Here is a 20,729-nt window from a genome sequence, read left to right as displayed (position 1 = left end):
ACCAGGGAGAGAAGGTATTGCGTACGTACCAAGCTGTCCTCGGCTTCGGCGCACCATTTCTTGCCTAGCACCTATGCTCCCGAGAATAGCTTCTTCAAGCTTTGCTCTCATGTCTTTTGATTTCTTAAAGGTCAAACTATTCATTCTTTCAAATACCTTTTTTCCCTAAAATTTAAACATTGGAAAAGATGCATTAAGGAAATTTTCTTCCTTTTCCACATAATTTTTCCTTTCTTGTTCATTGCAATGGTATGACTACTTACTTTGTACTCAAAACAAGATACACAAAGATAAAGCAGATCTAATAGCCGGTTTAGCTGTAGCACTGAGAGATCTGTAAACCACTTTTGTAAAACTGTTTCATCTGCATTCTTCAGAACCCAAAGCAGACAGATCAAAAGACTCCGACTTGATTCTGCTGAAAAGGTAGTATGCTGCCTGCCACTCTGAAAATAAAGACCAGTAGAATGAGACTAACAGATCAATAACCATTTCCTGTTGTTTAGTTGTCAACTGTTTTCTGCTACAAAGCCAGGGATGATGGTACATGTCTGTAATCCCATCGCTTGGGAGGCTGAGGCAGGAGGATCACATGTATGAGGTAAGCCTTGGCCTATACAGTTAGATCCTATCTCAAAATAAATAAATAAACAAAAAACAAAACAAAAATTGCTTAAACATAGTATTTTTAAAAGAACCATTTGATTTAAATAACTCTTACATAAAATGATTATATAGAACCTTAAAGTTAAGGCCTGAAGTTTAATGAACTTTTTCCTGGTAACATAAGTTTGTTTTAACCTATGACAGGGTTGCCATACATTTAAAAATACCTTAAGCAAAGCTGGTGTATGCCCTAGCATGCCTGTAATTCTAGCACTCAGAAGTTGTGGCAGGAGGATTCAAGATTGAGGCTAGCCTAAATACATAAGAGAGATCTTGTCTCAAAAACTAAAAAACTGGATGTGGCGGTGCATGACTGTAATCTCAACACTCTGGAAGCTGAGGCTGAGGATCTTGAGTTCGAGGTAATTTTCAAAATTCTGAATGACATAATACAATTTATCCCATCAACTTTGACATGATAGTTTTTTAAACAATTTAGTACAAGGTAGGTAATATTCTAGGAACTATTATGCTTTTGTGCAATAAATAAAGTTCAAAGTATTTCTGCAAGGGCTAATATAGTAGTCTAAGTTATTTAAGGGCACGTCTATGTCTTTGTCTTTCTGTAAAAAGATTTCTGCAGAATATTTTACCGTTGATGTGAGAAGGAAACTGCCAGGTCTTGTTAGTTGAGGGACTGATGTTCCTGCAATTGCCATGGCAACTGTCTGGCTTATCATGCTTCCACTCTCATTTTCATAATCATCAGGGGCCACACAAATGGGTCTTCCTCGTTGGTTGTGAGATTCTGAAGGAAAGAAACAAAACAGAACTATTTAGCTCAACTAACAGTTGTTAAGCACACAATTCCTCTCCCTATTTTCCATTAAAAGAAAAACCTATAAATATATATAGTTGACTCTCAAACAATGCAGGGGGTAGGAGTGCTGAGTCCCAAAGCCAGTAATCTATGTGTAACTTTTGATTCTCCAAAAGCTCAACTACCAATAGCTTGCTGTTGACTAGAAGCCTAACCAATAATGAAAAGTCAGTAAGCACATATTTTTCATGTTATCTGTACATATCTTCACATATACAGTGAAAAATAGGTAAGATACATTTTTGGTAGTAAATGATAAAAGAGACTGTTATATTATCTACATAGAGTCTTATAAATTCATGACATACTTGAGTTTTTCTTAATTATTTTGGCATTTCTATGCTGCATGGTTCCTCTGTACGTTTTCTCAAATGGTTGCAAATCCCCCCCACCCCGCAAAAATTGGCCTAAAAGTAGACCCATACAGTTCAAATCCATGTTGTTTAAACACTAACTGTAATATTTAAGATTAGATTTACCTCTTTTAAATATTTTAAATGTTAACTGATTTCTACAGCAATAATTTGTAGCTTGTGGAGAATTTTAACCAACAGTTTAAAAAATATGTAGTAAGATAAACATTTCTGCCTTCAGATAAGAAAACCTACTTTATTGATCAAAATCCCGAGAAGACTATATCCAACTATCAGTCCCTGAAAGGCAGAGTTGGCTATGTTTGAAGCACCAGTGCCTGTTACAGTTCCTAATACTTATCAGGTACTTAGAAATGTTTTGGGCTTTATTAAACTGGAAGTACTTTATCAGGTTAAGTTCCATTTGTCCTAAAGAAAAAACTGTTGCAACCTAAATTCAACATTCAACTAAACTGAAAATATTAAAAGAGGAATAAAAGCTTGTGGGTGCTAGTTTTTAAGAGGCCAACATAACTTCAACTTATTAACCGAATGTTAAATAAATGTAATTCTTGATATTCATGTGAATATTAATTTTAATTATATACATTTCGGAATAAAGTTGATACTGAGGGTAGTAGAAACTTGTCAAGTTTTCTTTTCTTTTAAGACACACAGTACATATGCATACAAACTTATTTCTAAAATGTAGGTATAAGTTGCTATAAACTTATGACTTAAAAATTCATTGTAAGAACTACTTACAGGAATCTTGTACTGAATTTCCCTCATATACTCAAGTTTTTCAGCAACATGGCTAAATATTTACATAAAACTTTTCTCAGTATATGTTTCCTTATATTTGTTTTCCTAAGATCTTTATTCTTAAGATATTTTCTAATACTTTTAAACACTGAGTTTTAAAATGTCTTAATTATACTAAGTACCTGTAAAATCATACAGCTGAGGTACAGTTTCCATGATAATACCAATCAGAGGAAGATACAACATGGCCACTCGAGCCTTTATCTGAGGGTCAGAGTACCGTGGGTCAGAGTCATGACTGGAGAGTAAATTGTGTACCATATTGATGACTTTCTTATGCAATCCAAACAGTCTATTTAAAAAGAAGAGATGAAGAAGTAGTAGTAAGGTCACAGAGATTAGTTAATATCTTTAAAACAAACAGCAAGTCATGCTATTCTATCTATCTGGTTTAATTTCTTAACTTTGGAATTTATATTTGCATGAATTCCTATAAAATACTTCTCACTTAAAAAGTAAATAAAATATATGAAAGTGTGAAATGTACAAAATATGAACTGAGGAAAAGGAAATATATGAGTTCACTTAGGAGTAAAATAACATTTTGACACTAACTCCTTATTAGTGCTTTTGAATATTAAAGAATTTAACAGGAATTATAGTAACATTTTTAAAGGTAAATTTTAAGTAGCTTTAAGTTTTATTTCATCAGATTAGATCTTTTCATATGTATCATAAATTACTTCCTTTTTCCTGAAGGAAAAATCCTCGGTCCACTGATTAGGTAGTGCACAGGCTGGAGTTCCCCTTGACATCTCTGTTTACATGAGATAAATACGTGAGCTTCGCTGCTCACGTATCTATCTCATTTAGGTCCTTATGATTCTTTTTATACTCCCAACCCCCCTCAGTTTCAACTGGGCTAATACTCTAGCAAGGGTGACTCTTATCTTCACACATTCTTTATTTCTTCTTAGATTGAAGGCATTTTGACTATGCAAACCATTCTAATTAAAAATTCATCCACTCCAGTTTCAACTGGCCCTTAAAGTTGTATCCAATAGCAATTTCAGATCTCATTCTCTTCTCCTTAAGCCTCTTATCATCAATCTCAATAGAAGACCTGACCTGCAATTTCTCCTTTTCTTAGGAAAGGTCATTTTGAATTTGCTCTAGCCAGATCTTTTAACAAATGTCCATCTTAATACCTACTGAATTAGCTTTTCTTTTTGTCTCAGAAAAAGTTGTATCTTCTCTCAGAAAGTGATTTCTTTTTATGTCATGAACCCCATCTTTCTTCAACAATGACTCCCTTCATTAAGTTCTTCCCTTCTTTTTTCAAATAAGCCTTTCCTATCTTGAAATACATCTTCACTGTAAAAGCTATAATTTGAAAACAGGTAGTCTTACACTAGATCTTATCTGCCATTTTATGTAGCTGTACATGAAAGCTAACTAGATTTCTTTTTTCTCCCTTCCAGATTTTTATTCACAAACTGTGAATAAAAACACATTGTTGAAAGCCACAGTCAAGCTTGGTGGTACACACCTATAATCCTAACATTCAGGAGACTGAGGCAGGAGGCTCACAAGTTCTTGGCCAGGCTGAGCTACAAAGCAAGACATTGTCTCAAAGGAAACAAAAACTGAAACAACCAATACAAAACAAAAGCCAAACCAAAGGAACGAGCAAAAAAAACACCCTCTACATGGACATATTTCAGTTCTCATTCTCCAGTTCTCTATTTGATATTTTGCCATCTTATATGCTTTTTGTAGTTTTTTTCTAATAGTTCCCATCCTTCCTCACACTCCCCTATCATTCTAATCCCAAGGCTCAGATTCTATTCTGAGAACTTGTTTCTCCCTTTTATGCTCTCCTCTTTCACTTCTTGTATCACCACTCATAATTCTCAAACCTGAATAGGTATTCCTATCCTCTCAGCAGCTATCAGACTCCAACCTATCTAAATTCTATTCACTTATTTGCATGAAGCTTTTTTATATGTGCATGTTACTCAATCACATGCAACCATTATTAAATATACTTATGCAATGTCTGCATTTTTTTTTTTGCAGTGCTTGGGACTGAACCCAGACACTTATGCATTCTAGGGAAGAACTGTACAACTAAGCTATATCGCCAGCCCTATTCTATTATTGATGTTTAGGTTAAGACACTGCCCTTGTTTTAGGGAGTTTATTTTAGCAAGAGAAAAACACAGACATAAAAATAATAGTCTGGCTCCTGAGGTAAGATGGGGTCCTATTGATTGAGACTAATTACTCTGAAGACCTGAAAACTAGGAATAAATGCAACTCAGGGACCCTAAGGACACTCTCCCAGTGGAGAGTGAGAGACAGTCTGAGTGGGAGACAGCTGCAACAGACAGTTATGGAGCAGGGGAAGGTCAGACATAGACACACTGAGAAGTTGAAGCAGTAGAGAGCTCAGGATATGGAGCATACACAGATTAATGGCTTTGCCTGCTGTGGCAAGAAGTCAGATCGCTTCATCACCTGTGGATCACTGCTAGAGACCATAGCTTGGGATCAGCAGATTGTTCAGCCTTTGGAGCTACCTCCTGGCTATATGTGATTTGCTGCTAGGCACAACTGAGGGCTCTGAACCCAAGTCCAACAGATCATTCCATTTCCCCAGCCTCCTCCACTCCACAGGGTGGCCTTTTGCTATGTAGGATGTGAAAGTGCTGAGACCAACAAGCAAAGTGCCAGGTTTCCTTAGGTCTCCCCATCCAAGAAGATGTCATTAGGCTTGGACATGTGCTGCCCCTGAGTGAAAAATGGAGGGGGGTGGGGATGGGAAGGAGGAGGGTCCCTTGGAGCAAGTGGGAACCCAGCCCATAAGCAACAAGGTTCACTGGGGCCAGCAGCAGTTTCCAGTATGAAAAGAAAAGTGAATGCAGCCATGACACTGAAAACTGATGCTTGACCAGCCTAACCTTTGGTCTGCAATAGCAGCAGCCTGAACAGTGGTGTTGCTGTGTCTGTGGTTTCTTTTCTCCTCTCTGAATGGTACTGGGGATTGAGCTCTCAAGAGAAGGATACTCATTAAGAAGACATTCAAATAAAACCAGAAGAGATACCCATGCCAATAGATGTACAAATTGCAATTTAGAAACACAAGACATTAAAAAATCAAGGCAACATAACTCCTCCAAAATTTCAAAACTCTTCATTAACTGAATTCAAACATATTGAAATGCCAGACAAAGAATTCAAAAGTCTAGTTTGAAAAGTGATCAATGACCTCAGAGGGGATTGTAATAAAGAAGTCAATTTAAGACCTAGATGAGAAAGTTAACAACTTGGACAAGAAATTCAGCAAAAAGATACAGATTCTGGAAGACAAAACAAAACCAGAAATCTGGCAATGAAATTCTCAATAAATCAAATAAAAACTCAATGGCAAGCATTGTCAATATACTTCTAGGTAGAAGAAAGAATACTAGGTGTTAAACACAGATTAAGGAATTACATTAAAATAGCAATAAAGGAAAAAAAAAGTTATCATGACCACAACATCTAAGACCTCTGAGACACGATTTAGAGAACAAACTTAAGAATTTGTGTTGTGGCAGAGTGGACCAAGATATAGCTTGATGGCATAGAATGCTCATTCAATGAAATTATAGCAGAAAATTTCCCAAATCAAAGGAAAGAAATGTCCATTCAAGTACATGAAGCTTTAAAACCCCAAAGAGATATGACTACAAAAGAACTTCTTGATATAATATTCCTGCAAGAGAGAAGCACCAAGTTACTTATAAAGGCAAACCTATCAGAGTAACAATCCCTCAGCAGAAACCCTGAAGGTCAGAGGACCATGTACTAATGTATTTCAAGTACTGAAACAAAATAACTGACAACCAATACTACTATATTTGATAAAGTTATTTTTTAAAATTGGAGAAACAAAGAATTTCCATGACAAACATGAACTAAAGCAATCCATGACTAGTAAGCCAACATTGTAGTAGATACTTAAAGGAATACCATACAAAAGAGGAAGAGGTAGACATACTTAAGCACAAAAGTTTAGGAAAGAATAAATCTCACTAGGAGAACAGATAAACAAGTGAGAAGTAGGAAAAAAAAATCAAACATTATTAGCTTAGAAAGTCAGCAAACCTCTAACATGAAGAAGGAAGAAGTTAGGATATACCTCTTAATAATAACCCTAAATATAAATGGTCTTAATTATCTAATTAAAAGACATACACTGGCTTAATGGACTTAAAAAATAAAATTGACCTGTTTGCTTTCTACAAGAAACTCAACTCACTGCCAAACACAGACACAGACTGAGAGTGAAAGGCTGAAAAATGATATTCTAAGGAAATAGAACCCTAAAGCAAGTAGGAACAGCTATATTCATTGCTGACAAGTATATGTCAAGCCAAAATTAGAAGGGATAATGAAAGTTATTACATATTAATAAAGGGAACAACCCATGAAGATATAACAATTGCAAATATATATATTTGGTGCACCCAATTTCATAAAACAGACACTACTGATATCCAGATACGAAAGGGATATTAAAGGATAGACAGGTCCATAAAAGTAGATGATTTCAATATTCACTCTTATCAACAGATAGATCGATCACCAGGACCACCTCACCCCCCCAAAAAAGAAACCTCAGAGTTAAACTGTACTACAGAGCAAATAGACTTAATAGATATCTACAACATATTCCATCTAATAGCTGGGGAATACACATTTTCTTAGGAGCTCATGGAACTTTCTGCAAAACAGATCACATTTTAGGACAGAAAGCAACTCTTAACAAATAAAAAAAAACTGAAATAATTTCTTGTATTTTATCAGACAATAATGTAATAAAACTAAAAGTCAATAGCAAAAGAAACTATACAAACACATGGATATTGAGCAATGCACTTTTGAACAAACTGGGTTATTGAAGAAATTGGGAAGGAAATCAAAGCATTCCTAGAATCAAATGAAAATAAAATTTATCAGAACCACTTGGATAGAGCAAATGCAGTGCTAAGAGTAAAGTTTATATCAATTAGCACCTACGTTAAAAAACAGAGATCTCAAATAAATAACTTAATGATGTACCTCAAAGTGTTAGAAAAAAGAATAAGTCAAACCCAAAGTTAGCAGATGGAAAGAGATAGAAATGATAAAAATTCAGATTGCAATTAATCAAACTGAGGTTAAAGCAATAATACAAAGAATCAATAAACAAAGCATTGGTTTTTTAAAAAGATAAACAAGACTGACAAACCTTTAGCCAAACTAATAATGAAAATAAAATAGAGAAGTCTTAATAAAATTAGAGATGAAAAACGGGATATCACTGAATCCAGAGGATTATTAGGAAACAATGTGAAACATGTATACCGATAAAATGGAAAATCTAGAAATGGGTAAATCAACATACAAGATTTAGGAGCTTTCATGGTTGGGCTTGGTGGCTCAAAGCTTTAATCCTAATTACTCAGAGGCAGAATCTGGGAGGACTCTGGGGGAAAAAAAAAAAAAGCTTTTCTATATACCAGTAATGAACATCTGAGGAAGAAATCATAAAACAATCCCATTAGTAATAGCTTCAAAGAAAAAAAGAGAAAGAAATCCAGTAATAAATCCACCAAAGGAGGATTTATTTATAGACCTCTATAATAAAATTATAAAATACTTTAGAAAGAAATTGAAGGAGACATTAACAAACAGAAAGGCCTCCCACATTCACAGATTGTCAGAATTAATATGGTGAAAACGGCTGTATTACTGAAAGCAATATATAGATTCAAGGTAATCCCCATCAAAATTCCCATGAAATTCTTCACAGAAGTAGAAAAATCAGTAGTATAATTTATATGGAAACACAAAAGACCTTGAATAGCCAAAGCAATCCTGACCAAATAAAGCAATACTGTTTTAGTTGACACCTGAAGAATCACAAAGAAGAAACTGGTATGATATCTTAATGGCCATTCAAGCATTCCTTCAGGCACAGAAAAATGCAAGCCCTATGTTGGGAATGAGCTTGTCACACTCAAGAAACAGAAAGGCCACAACAGTTAGGTCTTAGTATGTGAGGAGGGAAGACAGTAGCAAGAGTAGACACAGACAGATATACAGAGGTATGAGGACCACTATTAAAAGTTTGAAATTTACTCTAAGTGGGATTCCAGACACACACATAGACAAGTTTTAAGGAAGGTCGTGGAATAATCTGATTCCCATTTAAAAAAATACTGTCAGGCTGCTGTGTAGAAAAATTACTTCAGGGCTGGCATATTGTATAAGTGGCAGAGCACCTGCTTGGGAGGCACAATGCCCTGAGTTCAAACCCCAGTACTGCAAAAATAAAACAAAACAAATTCTTTGGGAGGCAAAAATGGAAGCACAATTACGGAAATAGCAGTGGAGCCAGAAAGAAGTGGCTGAACTTAATATATATGTTGGAAGTAGTACTTGTGGTATTTGCTAATGGACTGGTTTCAGGAAAGCATGGGGAAAAAGAAGAAACACATGGAAGTAAAAACTAAGGTTATACGACAATACACTATTATTTAAAGCACTTTTAATATCTTTATGAATACATAAAGAAAAGGTGGTAGTAAACAAAATTATCATTACGTTTTGGGTTTTATAGAAAATCTTACTAAGGGTCAAAGACCAACTCATTTAGCTTTACAAGGAAAAATAGCAGTAAAGAATACTTTCATAAGTCCTCTATTGTTTCATATAAACCTGTTTTTAATAGAGTTAATTCTTATGGTAGAAAAGAAGCCTCATTTTTTTTGGAGGGGGGGGGTGTATTCAGGTTTTAACTCAGGCCTCATGCTTGCAACACAGGCACTCTACCACTTGAGCCATTCCGCCAGCCATTTCTAGTGTTGAGTATTTGTGAGATGTCCCAGAACTATTTGCTAAAGCTGGCTTTGAATTGTGATCCTCCTGATCTCTGTGACCTGAGTAGCTAAGATTACAGGCTTGAGCCACTAGCACCTGGCAATAAACCTAATTCTTTATACCAGATAGTACTGAGCATCTATACAACAAACATTTCCTCTGTCTTCCTTCTTAATTGAATTAAAATTTTGTTCAGGTATGTATTCCTTTCTCTATGGCTCTGGAGAAGCTGATTATATCTCCAGTTTCAGGAGTAAAGTAGTAGTCAGCTGGCAAGCTGTTTTATGAATCTGAGAAGATACAAATGTTAATCAGTTCATTGCTTCCTTAATGGAAAAGATCTATCAACAACAACAAACACTGTGTTTAGGAACACAGTTGATTTACATTTAGGCAAAAGTTCCTGCTCTTGTAAAAAACAGTCCATGCATTAATAACAGGATCACTTTTGAGTAGAGGAAATTTAATCCATATAGTAACCTGCACAGCTCTGGTGACTATGGTAGTTCAGGATAACCAGTGACCCAAATTAGTCCAAAGGAAATAGTTAAATTACATGCTAAGAAAAGGGTTTCCCTCTCTATCCTGCATTTAATCTTAACTGCCAGTGGTAACTATCTTGCAGTCATAAGAAATGAAGTTGATGATTCCAACAAGGGTAAGACATGAAGATACCATTGAGCTGGTGACTGAACCATACTAAAAATCCTATCTTCTCTCCAAATGTGAAATGGTATTTTTTTTCTTTAAAAAGTCAGTTTTAAGAATAATTTTCTATGTCTTGTAACCAAAGCAATTCTGGCTTATCAAGTAAAATTATTGGAAATACAATTCAAATGATTGAGATGTACCAATTATGAAAGCTAGTATGTTTAAAAAAGTTTTTTTTCCTAACAGTGGTCTTTTTCCCAAGAAATAGATCCCTTTATTCTTTTTTCAAGTACTCATTTTTTCCAAATATTCATTTGTCAAATGACAAAATATGAAAGCTGGAGCAAACACAGCTTTAGTTTGCCCTCTCTGTACTCCAAAGTCTACACACACCAGACCCCACCTTATATGGAAACCTACTGAAACATCTCTTCAGAACTCTGCAGTTCTATAAAATACAATGTGAAAACTACTTCTTTAAAGTACATTACAAATGTCTGATGTTGCCATTATTTTAAAAATATATCTTTCATTTGCAGAAGATTTGGCCTTTAAAATTTTATTGAACATGACTATGTCCCTGATAAATTACTAAGGAATTTACATACTGTTTCAGTCTTTCCTCAAGTTCATCAGAGAACCCTTGTAAAACCTGTTTAAGGTTATCTCTTTTTGTTTTCTGAAGCTCTTACATGAGGTTAAGACACATTATAAAACTACAATAGAAAAACTTTAAAAATATTTTCTCCAAATGAATTATGGTTATACAGTTCTTTCCCCTTCCCTTCCCTTCCCTTCTCAATTTGAGGCGAAACTCAAATTCATGATCCTCCTATCTCAACCTTCCAAGTAAGAGTGACTATGTACCATAGTGCCAGGCTCCCATACAGATTTTTTTTTTTATAGTACTGGGGTTTGAATTCAGGGATTTGAGCCACTCTAGCAGTCCCCCATATAGATTTTTGAAAGTAAGTATGAAGATGGATACTGTCCATAGGGATGCAAGACTATAACACAGTAAGCTGTTTCTATAAATTCAAATCATCTGGTGATATCAATTTCCAAAAATCTTCTACAAGTGTACATAACACTGGAAGTTTTTTAACCTTGTTTATAGGGCAATTTTTAAAATAACATACTATATAGTAGGATGGCAAATGGTAAATTTTCCTCATAAGGAATAAAATAGAAAAGTAGTTTATTTTCCTTACTGAAAAGTGCCTACTGTATTTCAGTAAGTCTAAGAATTCAACTACTAATATATACAGTTTCTTAATATTTCTACTAAGAACAAGAATGCTATGAAATAAACCATGATATACCACTAGTTTTAAGACAATCTTAAGTGCAGAGGTGACAAAATATGAAAAAAAAAGTTATTCTTAAAGTAGATGAAATACAGGAATAATATATATGGAACTTCATGAATAGAGAAGTATTAAAACAGTGGGAAACAGTATTATTTCGATTCTTAGGAAGCATAAGTGGAATATTTGGCCAAAATCAAACTATTATTCTGTAAGGCGAAAATCAATCTACTCACCCTTCAGCATCAGGGTCTAAAATGACAGCCAGCTCTGTTAACACAAGGCCTGCCAAATAATGCTGCTGGCGGAAAGGCAAGGATAATTCAAACATATTTGCAATCTTCTGGTCTTGCACGTTTGTGGAAAATCCAGAACTCTGTTGGGAAGTAAGGCAGAACAAAACTATAACAGCTATACAATAAAATTGCCTATAGTTGGGACATTGTAACAAATGAAATGTGAGCATTATAAAAATTAAGATAAACTTTATCTAGGGCAGTTTGTTTTACATTACTAGTATTAGCATTTGAGAAAATAACTGCTCTTATTTTTGGTATTGGTGACTGGTAAAATGATTTTATCAATTTAATTATTTTATTACTGAAATTAACAAAAAGTTTAATTACTTTTTTTTCTGATATTGAAACTTTTGCATTTGCTTTGTCTTTTACCATCTCAGCACCTAAATTTCAACATCATACTCTGAAGGGGAAAAAAGCAACTAAATCCAAACAGTATACTATACACTCATCCCAAAATACAAGAGATATATTCATAGTCGAGGCCACTGGTTTCTACAGAAATTTCAAACACCAATTACATTAGTTTTCAAAGAACATACTATCTTTGGAACTATTATCATTTTGTGGTCTATTCACTGGGATTTTTAAGTTTTCACAAAATAGCATCTCACAGGGTATATTCCATACTCTGGACCATCCATGTGGAGTTTCACAGAAGAACAACAGATTTCTGTTTCTCTATGGAGAAACCACCTTACTAATAAATATATAAAACCCTTTTTGTCCCTATAAAATGATGTATCTGTTATCTATTAAAATCTGAAAATTAGCCAGGGTGTGGTGACTCAAGTCTATAATCCTAGCTTCTTGGGAGGTGAGGATCAGGGGGAGGACTGTGATTTGAGGCCAGCCACAGCAAAAAGTTCACTAGACTCTATCTCAACCAATGGCTGCGTATGGTGGCGCATGCCTGTCATCGAGCTATGTGAGAAAGGACAAATAGGATAACTGAAGCCCAGGCTAGCCTGGGCATTAAAGCAAGACCCTATCTCAAAAGTAGCCAATGCAAGTTCAAGCGGCAGAGCAACTGCCTAGCAAGCACAAGGCTCTGAATTCAAATCCTGGTACTGCCTCCCGCCAAAAAAAATCTGAAAATTATGTAGTTAGATGAGAAAGTAAACAAAATAATAGAGATTCCATGAGAATTTCCTGCATGAATGAGATGTTCAGTAAGGAGTTAGTTTAAAAGCAACTGTTTCGTTAAAGGTTTTAGGAACTGTATCTATGATTAATGTGTCTCTGACTGTGTAGCCACATCTTTGGCAAAAGAGAAAGAAAGCAAGTTAAAGACTAGCCTTATCCTTCACAGGAAGGGATTACTAGCCAGTTAGCAAAGGAGATAAGCTGATCCACAAGATGTCCTGCAAAGGTAAAATTTAAAGGTGGGAGTGTTCTCAAGTGTCTTCCAGTCTATGTAAGAGAAATGTAAATTTTTCTTTTATCAAATACATGAGAATGAACTAGTCTAGGGAATTCCACTTGGCAATTAAATATCTTAAAAACAATTAAGAAAGGCTTAAGATCAACTTTGATTTTAGACATTAAGAGCTTAAGAAAGTAGCTTGTTTAATTTAGGAATATAACAGAAAGTGTGTCACTAGGAAGGAGGAAAACATTGGTTTCTTTAATACTAAAATCTCAATGTGTTTAAGGCCATGTGTATTAATTATTACAACAACCCTTTTTCATATTTAGGGAAACTAGTAGCTGCTGTTTAAGTCAAGTGGTACTCACTGAAAGCTAGAAATGTTTATCTAGTTTTGTCTGGTTATCCTCGAGGAGTTAGGAAGGGCCTGACAGGCTGGCATTGCAATTTGACTCTTTCTCTGCTCAATTATGCTGCATCCCCTCTTCCTTTCACAGGTATTGATCCCTAGTAATCATCATGTACCCAAAACTTGGTCCCAGTGTCTGCTTTAAGAACTGTTTAACTTGTGAAAACATCTAAGTTAAATGAGTTTATTTAGGTGAATTAACTCACATGTGCACAAATCTGTGAAAGGAGTAAAACATAGTGTTTAAGAGCTCAGACTCTTTAAAAAAAAGTCGGTTCAAAGTTTGGCTCTGCTACTTTATACTCAGTGTCCTTTCTGTGTTTCTGGTTTTTTGTCTGCACTTACCACCTAGAGAGTTGTTCTGGATGCACTGAGCTATTACTGATGAAAGCACATGGAACTGTTTATCTATCATTTAAAATCCTTTTCACAAATGTGAACTTTAAAAAATATACATGTTCACACACTTTGCATACCTGAGATGTTGCAGAAGAAACAGAGGGTGATGGAGATGCAGGTGGAGTAAGCAAGCTGCAGGGCAAGTTCAATGTAACATAGTGCTCATGGCTGCAGATGATTCGCAGAAAATCCAACCTCAAGGACACCAGAACACTTGGATTTGGCAGTGAATAAAGCTTTGAAGACACCTTGTAAGCATTGCATAAATAACAGAACCTATTATTTCTCTAATAGTAATATCAGAATGAAAGATGAAAGAATAGTATTCAATGGCAGTTTTGGGCTTTATAATTTAACCAGCAGTATCCCTTTTCCAGAATTATTGGAACTTTAAGATTTGGAACTTTAAGATCTACTATATAAATCCATTAGACTAACCCAAAAGTCACATTCTTACATTTCCAATATGGCGTCAGTATTTTCACATCTCAAAAATGTACAGAGGAAAAAGTAAGTATACTTACTTTTTTTTCATAACAAAAACATTTTTATCATATCCTAAAAGAAATTCTGCATTCATTTTGTAGTATTTTGTGTTTACCTATATTTATTATTGTCTACTTTTCCCATCATATCATAATCTACTTGAGGAGATATTATTATAAACTGATTTAGTATCTTTAGTATCACAAGAGTCAACCTCAATGTTTAGCAAGTATAGAAAGTCAATACTTTAAGAATAAGACAGGGTAACTTTTGGTAGCAATAGGACATAAAATTTTTCAGAAAAGAACGTAAGTGTTTTATAACTACTTGCAAGTGGTCAATGCATAGTTAACTTTTCTACTGAAAGAAACAGACAAGCCAGGTGCCAGTGGCTCACACCTATAATCCTAGCTACTCAGGAGGCAAAGATCAGGAGTATCACGGTTACAAGCCAGCCCTGGGCAAATAGTTCGAGAGGCCCTATCTCGAAGATACTCAACACAAAAAAAGGGCTGGTGGAGTGGCTCAAATCCTAAAGGACCTGCCTAGCAAGCATGAGGCACTGAGTTCAAAGCACCACAAAAATAAACAAGACAATAAAAACAAAATTTTAAATATTATACTGCCAAGTAGAATTCTTGATCAGTAGTTTCCAACAATCAATCTGTTGGTCAGCTGGGAAAGGTTTCAGAAGTACCATGTCCTGTGACATCATCCTTCCCCTCCAATGACAATTCACAACCTGAGTAATTCTGGGATAGAACCCAGAGATTTGTATATATTTTTAAAGGTAATAATTCTGGAATGATTATACTGCTTGTTACCAAAGTGGCCCATCAAGAGCCAATATTCAGTATATATCAAAAGATAGGCTTCATCAATCAGTTGATAAAAATTTTTTAAAACACAATCAGCTGCTTGTGGAAAAGGTCCGGGATGCTTCTAGTTTACTAAAGGTAAGATAATGAACAATATTTTGGACTTCAGTAAACATGTGACCATGATTCCAAACTTTACAATGTCTAGGGACACACTAGGAGGAATACACAGCAAAAGGCAATTACTTTAAAAACTACACAAGATACAAATAGTTCAATTAGCTGTTCATTCAGTATAAATGCTGCACTTGCATGGCATCTTGAGGCTGTTTTACATTATTACTGATTTGACTTTCTCTCTTAAATGGGAATGAAGGAGTCATGTCATGTATGGTATACTACAACTCAAGGAAAAGCTGGCTGTACTGGCAACAGCGTTTCATAGTCCTTGTGTCCAGATAAAACGAATATAATGTACTTTTTGCCTTAGTAATAACAAAATGTTACTTTGTGCTACTGTTTTTGTTTTAACATCAGTGTATGAATGTGCTCTTTAAACTCCAGTCTTGAGAAAAGCTAACCCAGTATTTAAATTATTGATTATTAATACTAATTATTACTAACTATGCATTACCTGTTTATAGCAGGACTTTATAAGACTAAAAACAAATCCTCTGTCCATAACAGATAATAGATCATTGAGAAAGAATGCAAGGCTTGTATTGAGTTTTTCAACCATTTCTGTATCCTAGGAAATATAAAGCAAAAAAAAAAAAAAATGAAAATGTGATAGTTTATTCTCAGCTTGAAAGAAACAGAAGTGAAAACAAAGTTATCATTACCTTCTGAAATCGTGACACTATATCACTAGCAATTGTGCTGACAAGAGCAGCAATGTCATCCATGAAACGTTCTGGAAAACGACTTTTCCTTGGAGCATCGAGTTTGTCATTAAAATATAAATGATGCACCATGCTCTTCACCTGAATAAAGATACAAGCCATTAGTTTAATTTTTTTCTTTTGAGACAGGATCTTGTGATATAAGCCAAGCTTGTCTTGAACCTGAGATCCTTCTGTCTCAGCCTCGTGAACGTTGGAAATAACATGCCTGGCTAATTTCTTATGATTTAACTAAGTGATATAATGACTCTAGATCCTCAGGCTATTCTTTCAATATACCATGTAATTTAATAGATGACAAAAATATTTTCAGCTTTTTAAATATTTTGAATATGATATTTTGTACGTGCCAAAGAAATATCAAACACAGTTCAAATCTATGAATATCATAAAATTATTCTTGCTATCAAGAAAAAATTTATTGTATATCAACAGAAAAAAGTATTTCTCTGTAAGAACATTTTTAATTAAAATTTTCTAAAACTAATGTTCCCATTCTGTCACCATTAAATTACAAGTTTTGAAAGGTTAGAAATTGGCTGGACATGAAGACACACATCTATAATCCCAGCTACTCAGGAGGTGGAGATTTGGAGGATGAGGGTTCCAGGTTAGCCTGGGCAAAAAGTTATCTCATCAAACAAGCCATGCATGGTGGGGCATACCTGTAATGCCAGCTACCTGGGATTAAGAGGTAGGAGAATCATGGTCTAAGGCTAGCCCAGACAAAAAGTGAAACCCTATCTGAAAAATAACTAAAGCAAAAAGGGCTTGGGGCATGGCTCAAGTGGTACAGCACCTGCCTAGCAAGTGTAAGGTCCTGAGTTCAAATTCCAATACCACTTCACACCAAACAACAACAAAAAAAAACTGGTTAGAAGCCCTATATTTCCACTGTAGTATCTTTAGCACCTATCACAGAGGGCAGGTGGTAGAAATACAATAGGTATTTCATAACTAAACATTAATAATAAAATATTAGTTAAAATTGATAGTTTTTGTTTTGTTTTTGTGGTAGTAATGGGATTGAACCCAAGCCTCATAAATGCTTAAGCTATGCCCCCTTGGGTTTTGGTTTGTAGTTTGTTTTGGAGATAGGGTCTTGCTAACTTTGCTCAAGTTGGTCTCAAACTTGGGGCCTCTGCCTCCCAAGTACCTGGAATTATAGGCATGTACCACCATGTTTAAGTTTAGAAAATGCTTTTAGGAAAGTTCTTTATTGTAACACTGCATTAATGGTAATAAAGAATTTTTTTAAACTTTAAGAAAACTGAAGCTAAAATCAATACAAGACAGCCAAGTCTTGTCTTTTTTTTTTTTTTTCCCTTCTCCAGTACTGGGGATTGAACACAGGGCTCACACATGTTAAGTGAATGCTCTGCCATGAAGTAGTCCTAGTTTTGTTTTATTTTTGAGAAAGGGTCTGGCTAAGTAACCCAGGCAGACCTCAAACTTGCAATACTCCTGTCTTAACCTCCTAAGCTGCTGGTATTACAAGTGTGTGCCAGCTATAGCTAAGTCTTAAACTGCAGTCTTTTGACTTATATTAAGAAATCTGAACATACATGTAAGACCTTTCTTAAGTCAAAATTATAATTTTATCTTACAATAAAAGCAGATGAATAACAAAAATAAGTTTTCTGACACTTATATCTTGTCCCTGGTTTACCTTTTCTGTAGAAAAGAAATACTTTCTTATCACCAACAGAAGTAACATCTAATGCTGATTGAACCTATAATATACTCTGGAAGCCTCTTTTATTTTCCCCTTGCCTACCCTCTCTCTCTTTTTTATTTTTCTCACTTTTTAATTTTTTTAGTTTCTTAATTACTTTTTGTGTACTACTTTTTGGAAGAAAAAGTTTCAGTGATTTCAGCTTTCAAGAGCTAAGGAGAGAAATGAAAAGTCTCTAGTGCCAGAATGCCTGAGTTTGAATCACAGTTCTGCTGCCTACAAGTTGTGTATACTTAGGTAAGTTACTTTTTTGTGCCTTAGTAATATGTTAGCATATTATACCCATTTGATAAATATTTGTTGCCTCTGTTTATGAATATGTCTATGTATATATGTATACATATTTTATATAATGTAAATGTATTTATTTATTAAAATAGTTAATTTGCTGGCTTTTAAAATTGGCTGTAACTGGCATTTCCCTAAGAATTTTCTAGCCATAATAATAGTAGTAAGTATCTGTAAAGCTATTTTTATCTTTGTTATACAACCTATGGTACCACCTTTATTCACTTGCGTGTTTAGATTAGGAAAGAATACATCTCAGGTTTCCTTGAAATAGAGCTAACATCTGCAACTATTTTTTGGGGAAAAAAACAAAACAGTTAAATGAACTTCACACCATATCATTTCACCTAAATTGTGCTGAGTGCCCTTAGTGTATATTTAGAAATGAAATATATGTAATTTTGTCCTGGAGCCACACATAAGACCATATATGTGCAATAGAAAAATATTTCTAAGATCAAAAATGACTTAACACAAAATTGTTTACTGAGGAAAAAAAATATAAAGAAAGTGTTTTAGTTTGCTCACCATCAACTCAAAAAAGAACCAGGCTTGTTGTAAAGCTGACTCCCGAACACTGCCACTGCACACCACCCACTGCAATGCCAGCTCCTCATGAAAAAGCTATCCAGAAGTAAATTCACAGTTATTATCAAAATCAACTCTGCTAATAACATAAGACAAATAAGAATGCAAATACAAATGAAGATATAATGACAATAAGCAAAATAAAGTATATGAACCATTCAATGATGCAGTGAAGACACCCATTAACGAAACGACTATGCATATAAGACAATGGCATGTTGAACAGCTGAAAAAATTACATGTTATCTCAGAGTAAAATGTAATTTTAAAAGGACAGGTAGGAAATGGCCTCCTCAATTGTACCTGCAAATCGAAACTAGACCAAAAATCCACAGTTATAAAAAAATTTTGTGTTTTACACAATATTTTAACATATACAAATACACCCATGAACTTTGCTGGTACAATTTAGGAAATACCTTTACAAATACAAACTTTGCTACAAGCCATTCCATTTTATTTATTTTTTGGCAGTATGGCATCTGAACTGCTATAAGCCATTAATTGTCAAGTTTTTAAAAATTTAAGATCTTTTAAAAACAACAGAAAACTCCTGCCTTATAATGGATATGCATACAAAGCATTTGCAAAGTAGTGTATATTAATATGAAAAAGGACTAACAAAACTGTGCATAAGGGAAGCAAATCAACATATCTTACTAAGAGTGATAATTTTTCTAACTCATCTTCCTTTCCCTGGAGATTTAAAACACAAAACAGAAGCAGTTACAGAAACAGAATTATGAGTTGGTACATTTTTTGGTAAAAATTTTATGATCAAACTTGAATTCACTAAACTCTATAGTCAATCTCAAAGATACAAACATTACCTTAATATAAAAAAGCCTATACTAGAGAAGAATGCCCCAAAAGGCATCACACAATCAGTGCTTGCCTTGACATATTTTTAAACACAATGCAATTATTTTGATATCTCATATTGGTTATGTAAAGGAATCTTACACCTATTTAATTATTGGGATTAACCTCCCCCTCTATGAATTGTCTTTGTATGAATCTACCTTTTTAGTTGGTAAGCGTCCCGTTAATGTTTGTAAGAAACTTGACGTCTCTGTGTGCGAAGACATACGATTACAACTTCGATCCATAGCCTATGGAGTGAAGATGATTGAAATGACGAGATAACATTAACATTGCAGCAGATGACTTTGCAGCTTAAGGATTATGAACAATTTTAAAACAGTTTTACTATGGTTTCAACAACCATGTATTTTATTGCTCAACTCATTTACACTATTTTAAGCTGCTTTAATAACAATGAATTAGAAGTATCAAAATGGTTTCTATATCCTTTTAGTCTTTAATGATTGTAATATTTAGAGTGCTGCAAAGAATGAAACTTATCTGTGTGATCTGTACACATGCACATATCTATTAAAAACATACTTCTCAACTGGTGTCTGACTAAAAGAGAAATCAAGAATTTTTTATTCACTGAAGAAAAGTTTAGAATAATTTCTTTAATTTTTTCACTATTTCTAAAATCCATCATTCAAGTCATAGACTACATCAAATGTAAGTCATTTATAATATTAAACAGAGAATTACAAATTTAAGAACAAGAGAATTTTCCTCCAAAGCTACTACACAGGTGAGAAGTATGTTTCGAGGCATCATGCAGTATTAGTATTAGCTATCAAGCAACTGTCTTAAGTAAGCAAAATCTAATTCAAGTAAATTTTAACAAATTTCATACTTTGCAACACAATACAAATAAAGTTGGATTTTTGCTTCTGGCATTTAATTTTACAGCATGGTATCATATACTGCTTATATTTAATTTCAACTTAATACCAGTTTTTCTATTTGGTGATTCTGGAGGGAAAAAAAGACAAATAGTAAAGGCTAAATTAAAATGATATAATAGCAACACTTTAAAGCAAAAACAAATGGAAAACTGTTGTGTTTTTTTTCCACATTAAAATTTTAAAATTCCTACTA

At 34.3% G+C, this 20,729-nt stretch overlaps 1 protein-coding gene across 12 annotated transcripts in view; it reads right to left on the bottom strand.

The window, feature by feature from the left end:
• Positions 1 to 20,729, bottom strand: part of Dock7 (dedicator of cytokinesis 7) — a 207,473-nt gene that overhangs the window by 43,194 nt on the left and 143,550 nt on the right. For 4 of the 12 annotated variants that reach the window (XM_074079913.1, XM_074079914.1, XM_074079918.1 and 1 more), the window contains 10 exons: positions 19,790 to 19,879; positions 18,708 to 18,803; positions 16,097 to 16,237; positions 15,889 to 16,002; positions 14,028 to 14,198; positions 11,711 to 11,850; positions 2,787 to 2,956; positions 1,260 to 1,414; positions 264 to 446; positions 30 to 165 (listed from right to left, as the gene is read on the bottom strand). In XM_074079913.1, the coding sequence (XP_073936014.1) occupies positions 30 to 165; positions 264 to 446; positions 1,260 to 1,414; positions 2,787 to 2,956; positions 11,711 to 11,850; positions 14,028 to 14,198; positions 15,889 to 16,002; positions 16,097 to 16,237; positions 18,708 to 18,803; positions 19,790 to 19,879 (1,396 nt within the window). Of the gene's footprint in view, positions 1 to 2; positions 166 to 263; positions 447 to 1,259; positions 1,415 to 2,786; positions 2,957 to 11,710; positions 11,851 to 14,027; positions 14,199 to 15,888; positions 16,003 to 16,096; positions 16,238 to 18,707; positions 18,804 to 19,427; positions 19,464 to 19,789; positions 19,880 to 20,729 lie in introns of all 12 variants that reach the window. The other 8 variants (XM_074079907.1, XM_074079908.1, XM_074079915.1 and 5 more) reach the window with 3 other exon arrangements.

The sequence above is a fragment of the Castor canadensis genome, chromosome 7 (genome assembly GCF_047511655.1).
Source record: "Castor canadensis chromosome 7, mCasCan1.hap1v2, whole genome shotgun sequence".
Classification (NCBI taxonomy): Eukaryota; Metazoa; Chordata; class Mammalia; order Rodentia; family Castoridae; genus Castor; species Castor canadensis.
The sequence above is the reverse complement of the archived record's forward strand: the minus strand, read 5'-3'. Positions and strand labels throughout refer to the sequence as shown.